This window comes from Borostomias antarcticus (assembly GCF_949987555.1).
Source record: "Borostomias antarcticus genome assembly, chromosome: 1".
In the NCBI taxonomy this organism is placed as follows: Eukaryota; Metazoa; Chordata; class Actinopteri; order Stomiiformes; family Stomiidae; genus Borostomias; species Borostomias antarcticus.
Genome location: NC_140234.1, coordinates 18,413,996 through 18,428,995, shown reverse-complemented (window position 1 = coordinate 18,428,995; position 15,000 = coordinate 18,413,996). Strand labels below are relative to the sequence as shown.

Sequence of the window (15,000 nt, the reverse complement as noted above, 5' to 3'; positions counted from 1 at the left end):
AGTCCTCCAGGGTCGTCAGGTCCAGGGAAGGGGAGGACTTGTAGTCCTCCAGGGTCGTCAGGTCCAGGGAGGGGGAGCATGGCGTCACCTTGTTGGAGTTGGACTCTGAGCTGGAGCGACTGGAGGCGTCGCTCCCCAGGTCCATGCCATCCTCCCGGTAGTCCTGCAGAGAGGAGGAGGGGGTGAGAGAGAGAGAGAGAGAGGGAGAGAGAGAGAGAGAGAGGAAGGCGAGGGAGCAGAGAAAGACACAACGAGAGAGAATTTAGGGAAGTGTGCACACAGAGATTAGTCACATCAACGCTGCGGTTGCGGTCTGAGGTCGCCAACCACAGAACTTCCTTCCCGTACAGATTTTCTAGGCGGCGTTTCAGTCTGTCCGTGACGCACGTCCTCCATCCTCCTCCTCTCTCTGCTCTCCTCCATCCTCCTCCTCTCTCCTCCTCCTCTCTCTGATCTCCTCCATCTTCCTCCTCTCTCTGCTCTCCTCCATCCTCCTCCTCTCTCTGATCTCCTCCATCTTCCTCCTCTCTCTGCTCTCCTCCATCCTCCTCCTCTCTCTGCTCTCCTTCATCCTCCTCCTCCTCTCTCTGCTCTCCTCCCTCCTCCTCCTCTCTCTGCTCTCCTCCCTCCTCCTCCTCTCTCTGCTCTCCTCCATCCTCCTCCTCTCTCTGCTCTCCTCCCTCCTCCTCCTCTCTCTGCTCTCCTCCATCCTCCTCCTCTCTCTGCTCTCCTCCATCCTCCTCCTCTCTCTGCTCTCCTCCCTCCTCCTCCTCTCTCTGCTCTCCTCCATCCTCCTCCTCTCTCTGCTCTCCTCCATCCTCCTCCTCTCCTCCATCCTCCTCCTCTCTCTGCTCTCCTCCATCCTCCTCCTCTCTCTGCTCTCCTCCCTCCTCCTTCTATCTCTGCTCTCCTCCCTCCTCCTTCTCTCTGCTCTCCTCCTCCTCCTCCTCTCCTCCATCCTCCTCCTCTCTCTGCTCTCCTCCCTCCTCCTCCTCTCTCTGCTCTCCTCCCAGTCACATTTCCTCCTCACTCTCACATTCACTCCCATGTTGTCGTCTCTCATCATTTGAGTGGGTGTTGGTGTAAGGGAGTAGAGAAAGTGTGTGTGTGTGTGTGTGTGTGTCTGTCATATAAGATCATTCAGAAGGACACACTGCCATTCCTAATCTGCAATCGCCCAATCAGTCCAGGTCAGCGTGTGTGAATGCCACTGGCATATCTATACACAAAACAGACATATATAAAGTATATATGCGGGCCAGGGAGTAAAAGGAGATTAGTTTTGAGACGTGTCTAACCTTGACTCTCTGGGCCTGAGCGTGTCGCCCCTGTTGTTCAGCACAAGCACAATCACCGGCTGATTGATTAAACCTCTAATGAACATGTCCGTCTGCTTTATGGCCCTCCACAAATCTGTCCGTGAGCGGAGCAGACCGGACGGACTCGTCCGGGGTGTTCAGCGCCAGGCCCTGACCACGGGTACATTAACATAGTGCCTCGCATCACTTTTACAAAGTTAATGAAAAGCAAGCAGCAGCAATTCACTCCTCACAGGACAAAAACAACAACATTCCTATGAGTAATGGCAAACCATTGGAAACTGTTTAACTGAGAGAACACGGGATCGTTGTTATGCGCCTATGATATAAATCACACAGCCTACGCTTTTACAATGTTGAATCGTTCTTAATAAACTATTAGCCTATGATGATGACTTCAAAAAACACACAGGCCTATATACACAAACCATTCATATCACAACCGTCAAACGTCCAAGGAGGTTATAATAAGGATACATTCGACGCGTGCAGTCTGGAGTCTGAAGTGGTGAATCAAAGATGTGACTCTAACCCTGGATACACCCAGTTGCTGATGCCAGGACCGCCGCTGCTGATAGACGTGCTTAATGGTGGGCTACAGCCGTCTGTAATGATGCCCGAGACATCACGTAGGATTAATGAGCTCAAACATTATTTCATGTTTTCCTCCCAGATGGCTAGGAGATAGTTTGCGCTCTTCGCTGATGAAGCCAGTGTCACCCCTCATCCAACATGGCAAGTATCACGCCCCACAAGATGGCAATGTTTAGTTAGAGTGGTATTACACCTTTACTACCCTGCAAATCTGGTCTGTTTTAAGGACAACGACGAGGGAATGGAGTGACATTCCATGGCGCTGTTATCCAACATTCCCACAGCTCACTGAGGTGATAGCCAGCACGATACGGGGTAGCCGTGGAAACCCGAGACATCCTTAAAAGGGCAACAGCTCAGGAAAGCGGAATGTGTAATTTGCAGCCTAATTGCTCGAAAGCCCCATGGCCTACCATGGCCGACGTTAACCAGTGTAGGTCTAAATTATCATATTCATTCAATTTCTGGCTTTGGGTCATCAGAGTCCTTGTGCAATGTGTAATTATTTAAAGTGATTCAGAGACCGAGACAGAGCAAAGTCCGTCCGATGGGGAGCGGTGGGACCCGCTTTGGTTGATCCGCTCTCGGATTATCAGCCTGCACAGGGTGGATTTGGACAACACACAATAGCCTACATGCAAACTGACAGCTGCGCGGGACCCCACCCGAACGCGAGGCGGGTGTTTTACGTCTAATTCATGTCAACGTCTCATACCGTAATAACTCCCATCCCTGCCACAATTTGCCATTTGGATACAGCCGCGAAGACCACTGGGAGACTGGGTTGAATGCACTTGCACAATCCAGGTAGGTCCTCTGTAACGCCCAGTCTCCCGTGCAACATCGATGTGGAGCCCAACAAATCTGTCAAATATTGCTTTGGTGACTGCTGCCAGCTCTTATGACGCTATCGTTCAGTGGATCAGTAACGCGAGCAGATGCGGAATGGATAGTCTAGTCTTATGCGGAGTCATTCATACTCCAATGATGTAATGTTTCCCAAAAAGTGTCTGGGGGAAACCTGATATCCCCCCGGCAACAGCGGTGACAGAACCGCCCAATTTCATGACTAGCAGAGTTACCAGAATAACACAGATGACAATACTTCCAATAGCCTACAGACTGTATAAATACAACGTTATAGGTTTGGTCAACCCATTTAAATTACAGGCTGACCGATGACCTAAGCGACATAGGAAATACTTACTGCCATCTTCTCTGTTAGATGCCCGTATCAAGACATGGCAAACTTATATTCCGATTCAAGACAAGGATAGGTTTGAAATAATAATATTGTTGCTTGGAGGACGGTCCAGATTTTCGCCGCTACCCGGAGATCTCACGGAAAGCCGGTAGATTGTTGCGGGCGCTTGCCAGTGTAGTCATCGCTCTGTGCGTGTACGCCGCGGAGCCCAACCCTCCAGCCCACCAGAGAGGCTGAGTTCAAAAATAGCCGTAGTAAAGATCCGCGGTTTCACGAGCGCATAGATCGCCGCTGCTCCTGTTCTGCTGGCACAGTAGTCACCCCGGTGCAACAGCCCAGTGCGTGTACACACACACACACACACACACACACACACACACACGCACACACAAGCTCACACACCGCCAGGATATAGCGAGTGAGGAAGTGCGTGTTCCTGTGTGCTCTCACAAGCCAACCTCACACGTATCTGTGTTCGACACTGAACTAACGCGCGCACACACACACACACACATCGGGAAGGCTGGGTCCGTGGCACCGATTTCCTTCCCCAGAGTGCTGCTCTGAAGAGAATCTGACGACGACAGAACAGTAGTCCTGCCTTCTGCACCCACTGACCTTGCGAGTGGCACAGGGAGAGAGAGGGAGCGAGAGAGAGAGAGAGAGAGAGAGAGAGAGAGAGAGAGAGAGAGAGAGAGAGAGTTTGGGTGAATTATTCAAGATACGCTGGTGTTCTGAATAGGCTACTTTCTGAACAGTTCCTGTCCCAACGTGAATGCATATGTAAACCTTGGCAGGATACCATTGGTTTGCCTATTGTGTTCAAGATTTACTGTAAGCCTGCAGGTACTTGTTCAGTGAGAATAGAAAAAGAAACAAGTGTTGACATCAAAATAGCCTCTGGAAACTGCTATTATGTTACCGGGGTTTCCTGTCGTAGCATTGTCTATTCATACATGGCCAATACAATGCCACTGCCCTGATTGGGAGGTGGCTATAGTGGTTTAAGGTGTCGTTTGGTATTCTAACATGTGTGCTGAATTCTGGGTAATGAACATACATCTTGGTGGGTGGCTGTGTTCTTCCCACACAGAGTTGAGATGGTGTTAGCGAGCACGGCATGCCGGTTCTCTGACAGGCTCTACCGGGCCAGCTGGCATGAGTCGTTCCATCCACAGACATGACAGCATGACGCTAAGCATGACGCTAAGCGTTCAATGACACGAAAACGGCCACAACACATGTACACATACAGCAGATTTACCAAGGCGGGATTTGATGCTCCTAACATCTAGTTTACCGAGGGATTATCCGAGCCTAGCCGAGCGATGCACGCCAGGGGATTAACAGTAATACAATACAAAGGCTTCCATGAAGGAGTAAGACTTCAAAGACCCCAGTCTGAGAGTCTCTCCTGACTACAGATCCACTCTCAGAGATCTCCCTGAAGAGAAGACTGCACAGCCTCTCCCTTCCCGCTTAAACTCCTCTGCCTCCCTTCATTCCCAATTCCCAAACACTAAACAGTTATGGAGTTATGACGAGGGGCTGTTTTACTGTAGCTTAATGCCCTGAGGGAAGCCCGGGCTCTTTTGGATGTCCAAGACTATCTGAGAGAGAGAGAGGAGTCTGAGTTGGCACTCATCAGGCAATTAGCTTGTCAACGGGAGGCTAATGTGGTGTGTTTTACTTCTAACTATCCGCACACGCGCGCACACACACACGCGCGTGCTTTGATGTTTTTCTATCACCAATCTTTCTTCAGCAAAGGCCAATTGTTTTGATCCAAATTCTTCCGAGCTTCGAGAATGAAAGAGGCCGTCTCTAAACAACACTACGTCCTTTCCACACCAAACAAAAGGCGTTTGATCAGTGCCTTCCCTCAAAGGAAGCTGCCACACAGATGAGTTCTGATTTAGTGTACTTTTGATTTAGGGCCGGTCACAGGAAGTTCACTGACCCTCTCGTGGTACAGTGCACCTTCAATCAGCCAGCCAATCAGTCAAGCCCTTTGTTTCCCCATTCTGATTCGCAGTACCACAGAGAAGGACAAGGGTGCCCTATGAAAGTGTCAATCAACAGGGCCTCACCCATCACAAAGTTGTCTAGGCGGAGTGCAGGGGGGGGGGGGGGGGGGTTAAAGAAGTTATGAAAACCCTTCTCAAAAGCTACCTAGCTGCCAATCACCCGGGCCGCCGATCCAGAGGAGATCACAGGAGGCCTATTACTGTCAGAGAGATAAGGGAAGAAAAAACAATTCAGAGAAACAGGGAACATCTTCCTGCGCTTATATCCGCCTCAGAGGCGCTTAAAAAAACAGGGCGCCTCTGACATTCAGGGAGGAATCCCAGCTGTCTTCCTTGTCAGGAGCTCACCCACTCTGATGGGGTTTCTCTCTTCTCCCTTTCTCTTTTTTGTGCACTCTTCTCCCTTCTCTCCCTTCTCTCCCTCCTCCTTTCTTCCCTCCCTCTTGCCTATAATAGACAAAACTGACTCTGTAAAACTGTATACTTGAATGTTACTGTGGCCTGGTTTACGCGTTGTCGTTTGGCACTCATTTTCCTGGATTCCGCCCTCTTGTAAACAGGCGAAGGCAATCTCGTTTTGATAACGATGAAGCACGTTTGGCTATACAGTTTAACTATAACAACATTTTAAAACCCATAATGTAATTGTAGGATTCAATGTCCTACTCTTGTCTGACCAAGATTATATTAGTCGAGCAATAAAGCTTGTTAGACAAAATAGGCTATAGGCTATAATAAAATAGTTTACAAGTTTCGTAATTATATTATTTATGTAATGTTAAGACATGATATGCTTCATAGATAGCCGCGGGAGCGTATTTTGGTCTAAAAACCAGCCCAATTTCTATAATTTATGGTTGCACAGCATTAGAAAAGCGGAGCATAATCTAATCGAATAGAATAGCCTAACAAAATGAAATAAAGATAGGCCTACATAGGCCTATCTTTATTTCTTTTTGTTAGGCTATTCTATTCGATTAGATTATGCTCTGCTATTCTAATCTGTTCTGTCTATGTTGCATTATATGCATTATAATAGTCATAATGCAATCTCCAAAGATACAGCAGCAGCATTATATAATTTAGACATTACATTAGTCATTAAGCAGGCGATTTTATCCAAAGCGACTTACAAGAATTGCATTTAACGTAGGAAAAGCCAATGTACTACTACTTGCAAGTGCATCTCCTTTCAAAAACAAGTGACTAAGAGCATAATCTAGTGCTGAAGGCAAACTGCAAGAATAGCAATCTAAAATACAATAGGTGCTAAAGAGGGAGGATCTGGGGAGTACTTCTTGAAGAGATGAGTTTTGAGCCTGCGGCAAAAGATGTGCAGCAACTCTGGTGTCCTGATCTCAGTGGGCAGTTCGTTCCACCACTGCGGGGCCAGGAAAGAGAAGAGCCGTGACTGTGCCGATCGACAAAGTACAACCTCCAAACATAACCTACAGAAGACTTTGAAAAGATTTTTAAAAGTCCGACACCCTCTCATACTATATCTAGATGTGGAGTTTTTAGTCACAGACTATATACAACTAATACAACTGATGCTGAATAACGAATAAGGCCTACTAGTCAATTACTAACTAAGGAATAGGATCACCCTAATTTGGAAATGCAGGCCTGAGAACAGGCTGACCAAGATTTCCTTTGGTAGAAGACAGACAGCCCTAAATAAATGCATTCGACACTAATTATTTTCATAGATAACTGTCAGGGTCTGTTTATAACTACCACCTACAGTATACTACCTATACTAGTTATATATGGCAAATTAAACTTCATATTCTATTCTATTCGATTCCCTCTCTCTGCCTCTCTCATTGTTTGAGGTTGAACAGACAGAGAAAAATAACCTTACCTGGAAATAAGACTAGAGCTGAGCCACATGACAGAAAAATGAAACGTCAAGAACAGCAGTGGTACAAGTCTGAGGGCTGGGGTTTGGACATGCCCTGCTAGGAGAGGCCCAGACCCCCATGGGGCCTGTCTGTGAATGGGTTATCTATACCCCTCCCTCCCTCCCTGACCTGGCTCCTCACAAGGAGCAACCATCTTAGTTGAAGCTGCCTTAAATATGGCCCAAGGACACCAGACCCTTTTAAAGCACAGATCAATATTTTCTGAAGCATGATGCCTCATCTGACTTGATACATCCTTTTAAGAATAATAAAGTGCAAATCGACATTTTGTGGTAAATACTGTACTAACAACCAGCTTAATAAATATATAAATACATTTTATTTACTTACTTAACCCTGCTGGCTGTAGAATAAAGCACTAACTTTCCCATAAACTCTCTCTGTACCCCTGCAGCAGTCTCAGCCCTGTGTGTGTAGGGGGGTGCAGGTCGCCTTGATGATGAATAGCAATAGGAAGGTCACATGTTCACAATGGAAGCCTGACCCCTGACTGGCTGAGTGACCCAGCTACTCTGAATAGAAAGAGAAGCCAAGGCATTTAGGCCAACCATCCATCTCCCTCAGAAATACAATGATGATTTACTCCATTCAAAAGTGTGTGCATGTGTAGGTGTGCTTGTGTGTGTGTGTGTGTGTGTGCATGCTTGGTGTAGTTTTGCAGAGCTGGATAAGCAAACTGCTGCTACAAAGCTTAAACACTTGAATACCTGGCGATATATATCACCTTGGTTGTTAAACCAAGTGTGAAATGAACTGGGAAAGAAACATCAGGTCTAACGTATAGGAACATTTATAGACATTGTACAATTGACAATTTATTTTGATGGCAGACATGTCTGGTTTGACACCGAAGACTCCGGCCTACATTTCTGCGGAGTGTTCCTGGGTGAAATAGAATTAGATAGCAGAGTTTGTTTAATGTGCCCTGGTTTGGAGGAGGTGAAAGAATCACTCAGAGAACGTCTCGCTGAACATCCATCAGGAGTCTGCAGCCCTAAACACAGCCATAACAGTCTGCACACCTAAACACAGCCATAACAGTCTGCACACCTAAACACAGCCATAACAGTCTGCCGACCTAAACACAGCCATAACAGTCTGCTGACCTAAACACAGCCATAACAGTCTGCAGTGGGACCAAGCAGGTCAGGCCAGGAGAGAAAGCGATATGGGCCATAGTGATGATGAGGATGATGACAAAACCTGTCTTTGAACAGTGATTACATGGTTTTGATTATATGAACGTACACATCAGTAGATGTATGTATGTATGTATGTAATATGTATGTAACAAACTGTTTGATTTTAGGTTATCCTGAAGAATTTGGAGGCAATCATCCTTCATTATTCCATTTACTTTCTGTAAAGCACCAGTTCCATTGGCAGCAAAACAGGCCCAGAGCAGAATACTACCACCACCATGCTTGCCGGTAGGAATAGTGTTCTTGGGGTTAAAGGCCTCACTTTGTCTCTTCCAAACATATTTCAGGTCATTGTGGCCAAACAATTTTTACTTCATCTGACAACAGAACCTTCCCCCAGAAGGCCTTTTCTTTGTCCATGTGATCAGCAGCAAACCTCAGTTTAGCCTTACACCGTGTCCTAACTACACACGATGCGAGCGAGTGTCAGCGACAAAATGCGTTCCATTGCGTTGTTTTCTATTGTTATGTCCTAACTGGACGCGAGCGACGCAGCGCGAAGAGGCGTGACATTTTAACTGCCCTTTTGACGCTCGCCCTGTTCCTATTTTCCTCCTGTCGCTCGCGTTGACAGGCGTTCGTTCTTTAACTGTCTTCAGTTGGAAATATAGAGAAATGACGTAACAGAACAGGAAATTTAACGGTTTCAGTTAGGACAGCAAGCATGCGATGTCGCGTTCTGTTGCTCGTGTCGCAAGCAGTTAGGACACGGTGTTAAGGTTCCGCTTCTGGAGCAAGGGCTTCCTTCTTGCACAGCAGCCTCTCAGCCCATGGCGATGTAAAACACGCTTGACTGTGGACACTGACACCTGTGCTCCAGCAGCTTCTAATTCATTGCAGACCTGCTTTTTGGTGGTTCTCGGTTGACTCTTAACCATCCTGACCAATTTTCTCTCAGCAGCAGGTGATAGCTTGTGTTTCTTCCTGATCGTGACAGTAACACAACTGTGCCATGTACTTTATACTTACAAATAATTGTTTGCATAGTTGACCTTGGATGTAGCTGCTTTGGCTTTGGCTCCAAGTGACTTACCTGACTTGTTCAATGATCTGCTTTTTCAGATCCGTGCTGAGCTCCTTTGACTTTCACACTGTAGCGTTTGTGGCTGAGTCTAATGATTGTATCCAATGAGCCCTATTTAAATGGGCTCAGAAGTCACCAGCTGTAGTCAATCATAATCACTCACAAGAAGTTAAGAGGCCACAGAACTTATTTGATGGACACAACTTTGTACATCACAAAAAATTATAAGATTTGGTCACATTTCCAGTAGAACCATAATAATTTCATAAAAGAACCAAACTTGAATTTAATTTTCTTGTGACAAAAACTGCCATAACATACATGTTCTTTACATGTGTATGTAAACCTTAGACTACAACTGACGAACAAAAACATCTGAGCTGAGTTTCCCAGAGGCATCGTAGCGCTATGTTCATCGTAAGCTATGGCGTTCATCGTAGCGCTACGATGCCTCTGGGAAACTCAGCCCTGATCACTTCTGAAAGCTACACTCATATATTTCCAGGCCAATTGTCAAAATCGATAGAAGCCTTCCCTGTAGTTCAGAGGCTCAATGTAGGATGAGATCCCACAGAGACAGCTACAGCAGGAGCTGGCAGAGCTTTAAACTTCTCTCATTAATGAAGTTGTGAGCAGAGTCTTCAGAGTGACAGGGCAGATTATAGCAGGATCAGAGAGGATGGAGACCCACTCCAGACCCATCACATCCCAACTCCACACTAATTAAAGGGCACGCTCGGGATGCTGATGATTTAAATAAGCCCAGCCATGGAGCAGGAGTGGGGAGCAGGAGAAATTCAGGCCCAGGTCTGATGTTGGCCCAGGCCTCTTACCTCTTCCCATCCCTAGGGGAGATAGCTGAAGGTTTCTGTGGAAGGTTTGGGAGATGCATTAACATGGAGAGCTGAGTGGCTCCTATCTACAGCATACCATGAGTCTTAGGCCCAATCCCAATGTCCTCCCTAAACCCTCAAGCCCTGAACCCTCATAGACTTATTGGCATTACCGGGTAAGTGGTTGAGTGCGACATGGGACAGCACATTGCGACATCACGTTATGTTGACGGCAAATCATATTTCTTACTATTGTGGATTTGGGACTTTTTATTTTATGCTTCGTTTTTACGTTGTTTTTCTTGTAGGCCTACATGTTAATTAATTTTGGGCTGAGACAAATCCTCTTCACATTATCACAATCAATCAATCAAAGCTTTATTTATATAGCGCATTTCATACCCAGAGGCAACACAATGCGCTTTACAGAGAACAAGGGAGGTGGGCATACGACCCACTCTCTACATATTCCAGAGGGAAGCAAAAAACAGTAATCACCCGGGGGCCAGATAAGTGAGCTGTAAAAATTCTTCCCTGACCCCTCTCAACGAGGCGATCGAGCAAGCTCCTGGAGTATGTTTGTCTACTGGCTAAGAACATTTATAGAGCAATAAATAACATTAAATTACATTTTCAGAGTAAGAGAGGCTAATAATAACATCATAGGAGAGACATGGCAAACATTGGTGTATGTCTGTGTGTGCATAAATGTGCCTGGGCCCAGATAGAGGCAGAACCCTCTGTGTTACCCTCAAAACATTTCTGTTCATTTCATTTTGTGGTCATACAGTAAGCTAAAACCTTACTGAGAGAGAATAGAATGTAAGAGAATAGAAAGTAAGTACAAAATTAAAAGTGAGTCTATTTAAAAAAAAAATTTGTATTAATAGCTACAGGTAAAATTACATGATGAAAGCGAGATTAAAAAGGTATGTCTTAAGATCTGGTTTAAAGATTCCCACAGTTTCAGACATTCTTAGGTTTTCTGGCCGAGTATTCCAGAGGCTGGAGGCGTAAAAACTGAAGGCTGCCTCCCCATGTCTCTTGATCCTGACTCCAGGAACAATTAAAGGTTCAGTGCCAGAGGATCTCAGGGACCTACTTGGTGTTTATCGTAAAAGCATGCCTGATATGTATTCAGGTGCATGACTATAGAATGCTTTATAAACTAATAAAAGAATCTTAAAATCTATTCTAAAACAACAATACGAACTGTGGGTAATTCCCTCAGACAAAGTCTGCAGAGGTGCAGACTTATGGAAAGGCGCCATAAAGGTCTCAAAATATCTGCCAGAGAGCACTTGTGCACTTAAGCCCTCACACACTTAGTGGGAACGCAAACCCAGTCTGTGAGTCTGTAATGGCGGACATTGAGACTGGGCTATAGTTTGGGTATAAAGGCCCGAGGGGGAATGGGTTCAGCCTCACTTTAAGACACCTCCTGTACATGTTTGTGTTGCCATGACGTCTCTGTCTGTTCCGTTTTTCTGCAGCGCAGCAAAAAACGGGCGACATCAGTCTTTAAGTCGGCGAGAGAGAGAGAGAGAGAGAGAGAGAGAGAGAGAGAGAGTGACGGAGAGAAAGTCTGTCTAGTCCCCATCATCTGTCCATGGCCTGGCACAGCTCCATGCCCGTCTTTTCTGTGCCCTGTCAGCAGTACAGCCAGCCAGGCAGCCAGCCAGGCAGACACACACACACCTACCCCCCGCCCGCAACCCCTCTTCCCCACGCCTGTACCCGACGTCCACGCGATTTACTACCCGAGCCAGATTGAATCGCGCCTGAGACGCTTTGTGCATGCGACGCACCTGCTGTTCTCTACTCCTCTGCCCATAAACGGGTAAATGCAGAGAGGAGGAGAGAGGGGCACTGGGGATTGATTTAGGGAGGGGATAAACAGTAGGCAGAATGAGAGAGACGACGGCTGGGAAAGGGAGAGGTGGATATTTCTAGAGGAGGAGAGGCTAGTCTGAGTGTATGTTTTTCTTTCAGGTTGAACATTCACTCTGGGCACCGAGGGGCACGCATATAGACTTCTGCTAAACCTAACGGTCTTCATGAGTGTTCAAGACCCTGACTACTGGACTAGGGAGCAGTTGGACAAACTCCATATTTCTGGGCCTCATGCCAGATTTTGTAGTTTCTTTTGGTGTTTTGCTCAGAAGAGTAGAGGTAGCTGCAAAGCGATAGCCCTTGAGCTGAACAAGTCTCAATCTTGACCCACATGGCTGCCCTCAGTTGTGCTGCCTAGTAATACCAGCACAGGATGGGGAGTTTTAAGCCCCCTCTGTCGTATGGTACAGTAGAGCCTAGATCGTGTTTTTCCCAAAGGAGCTCAATCACTTATGTCTCTCAATTTACCATAGCAAAGCAATATTGAAATGCTTACATACTGCTGCTTTAAGACCTTCATCATAAGCGAATGTTGTATACCTTTACTGATCTCAGATCAGATCTAAGACATAAACAGTGTCTCTCTATGCTGTGAAGGGTGGCTGGGGTTAAAAACCTCACTGACCTCAGATCAGATCCTATCTGACATCTCTCCTGCACCTGAGTGGGAGGACGTGACATCACAGTGACAGGCGCGGGGGTGGTGTGTGTGTGTACAAATGTATGTTTGTCTTTGCTTGGATATGTGTGCTAGTGTGTGTGTGTGTGTGTGTGTGTGTGTGTGAGAGAGAGAGTATTTGTGTATGTTTGTGCATGGATATGTGTGTTGTTAGTGTGTGTATATGTGTGTTTGTGTGTGTGTGAGGCCCTCAGGGAGCCTATAGGGGAAGTGGCAGAACACTGTCCAGACCAATTATTCCCTCGGCCAGAGTCGCCAGATGCCAGACACCACATCGGCCTGCTTGACACACCCAGACATCCCCTCATAGCTCCACACTCTGCTGGACAGACGGAGAGATAGAGAGGGATGGAGGGATGAAGGGTAGAGCGAGATCGGGATAGTTTCTCCCATATTGGCTCTAATGTGTAAACTCTTTTTGCCTCCCTCTTGAAAATGAGTGTTATTTGTATACATTTTTCCTCTTTTCTGTGAAGCACTTTGTGCTGCCTCTGTGCATGAAATGTACTATATAAATAAAGTTTGATTTGATTTGATCTGAGAGGCTGGAGGAAGTGTGAGATGAGAGAGTAGACAGATGAGAGCTAGAGATAGAGAAACACAAGGAGATGGAGTGAAGAGAGAGAGACTGTGGAGACAGAAGGCATTTAAGGCGTAGACAAAACACTGTGTGTGTGTGTGTGTGTGTGTGTGTGTGTGTGTGTGTGTGTGTGCAGGTGTGTGCGATATGAGAAAGTGTGTATTAAAGAGAAAGAAGATGAAAGCGCCTCCGAGATAACACGAGCAAATTGAGAGGCGCCTCGTTCGAGTCCTTCAGCGCGAGCTGGGGGAGGCAGCCATGAAATGAAACATCGCACTTCAAACAGACAACAGGGCCGACTTGTAGAGGCAATAAAGCCAAGGCGACGGAGACAGGGAGAGATCCTCACCTGGGTGCGGTGACACAAGATTAACTTTCCGCTGAGAGAGGCCGAGGGAGAGATCTTCAGAGCGCGGACAAGGAGACGTCGAGAGAGGATTTTGATAATGGTTTCCTCCTTGCAGCGGATTAAAGCATCGCTGATTGGGATTAATCTCCGACTGGCTGTCTCTGATAAGGAAGCTGTGAACTTCATTAACAGCAAGCTGTGGTCTAGCTTGACAATGGCAGTGAGGAAATGAATGGAAACACTTTATCTTGGGAAAATGCCACAGCCCAGTTGCACCTGGTTAACTAACAGCAGGGGCTTGAGCGACTGTCGGATTCAGAGCCGTAATGGCTAAAAGGCAGGGCGCAGCGGTGCAAGCCTCTAATGCCTGAGAGCCCTAATGGCCGCCGGCCACTCCAGCCGAGATGTATGTGCTGTCACACCCCCGAGTGGATTGGCGAGAGGTCCCCGCGTGCCTCGCAGTGGGGGAGAAAAAAAAGGGGGCCTCACCTCTCGCCCCCCGGGGGCAGTTCCACGCGGCTGCCGAGGAGGGATTGTCAACGCCATGGCGCATAAGCGCCCCTCTTAAATGCTCTCTCCGTCTCTCTCCCTCTCCATCTCTCTCTCTCTCTCTCTCTCTCACGCTCTCTCTCTCTCCCTCTCCATCTCTCCGTCTCTCTCCCTCTCCATCTCTCCGCCCGCCTCCCCTCTTCTCTTGGCGTCTCTTATGGCTTCCTCCACCTTCTCTCTCCGGACTTCTGCTTCGCCTCACTCTCTCTCCCTCTCTCTCTGTCCCTCTCTCTCCCCCCCCCTCTCTCTCTCTCTCTCTCTCTCTCTCTCCCTCTCTCTCTCTCCCTCTCTCTCTCTCTCTCTCTCCCTCTCTCTTTCCTCCAGGCCTCCCCTGTTTTCCAGGAGCATGTCTAGCTGTTGATGAGGAGGAGGAGGAGAGGGGGAAGGTTTAAATGAAGGAGCGGAGAGCTAGGTGATTACAGAAGGAGAGAAGTGCATGGGGGAGAGGTTGAGATAGATGAGTTGAGAAGAGAGAGAGAGAGAGAGAGAGAGAGAGAGAGATGTGTTGTCGCCAAGCCCACAGATCACTGCCAGAGGGAGAGGGAGGGTAAATCGGGGGTAGGACAGCTCAAGGCTGTGTTCACCTTGTGTCAACATGCTAAAATTTTAATGGACACTAATGTCTTAAGCACCCCCTCCCGCCGAGAGACAGACAGACAGAGAGAGAGAGAGAGAGAGAGAGAGAGAGAGAGAGAGACTACTACCCTCTCTCCTCCCACCTCAGAGCTATCCACGCGTGCCCGCTACTCTCACAGACAACATAGGGAGGTTAGAGATCCCCCCCATCACTCCCCCAGGTCAACAGTGCCCCACCCCTCCACC

At 47.3% G+C, this 15,000-nt stretch overlaps 1 protein-coding gene across 1 annotated transcript in view; it reads right to left on the bottom strand.

Moving 5' to 3' along the window:
- The window catches only part of schip1 (schwannomin interacting protein 1), a gene marked incomplete at both ends in the record, with an annotated part of 241,689 nt that overhangs the window by 35,637 nt on the left and 191,052 nt on the right, over positions 1–15,000 (bottom strand). The window contains one exon of the mRNA XM_084439623.1: positions 1–163. This exon is cut by the window's left edge and continues 620 nt beyond it. Coding sequence (XP_084295749.1) covers positions 1–163 — 163 coding nt within the window. The remainder of the gene's footprint in view (positions 164–15,000) is intronic.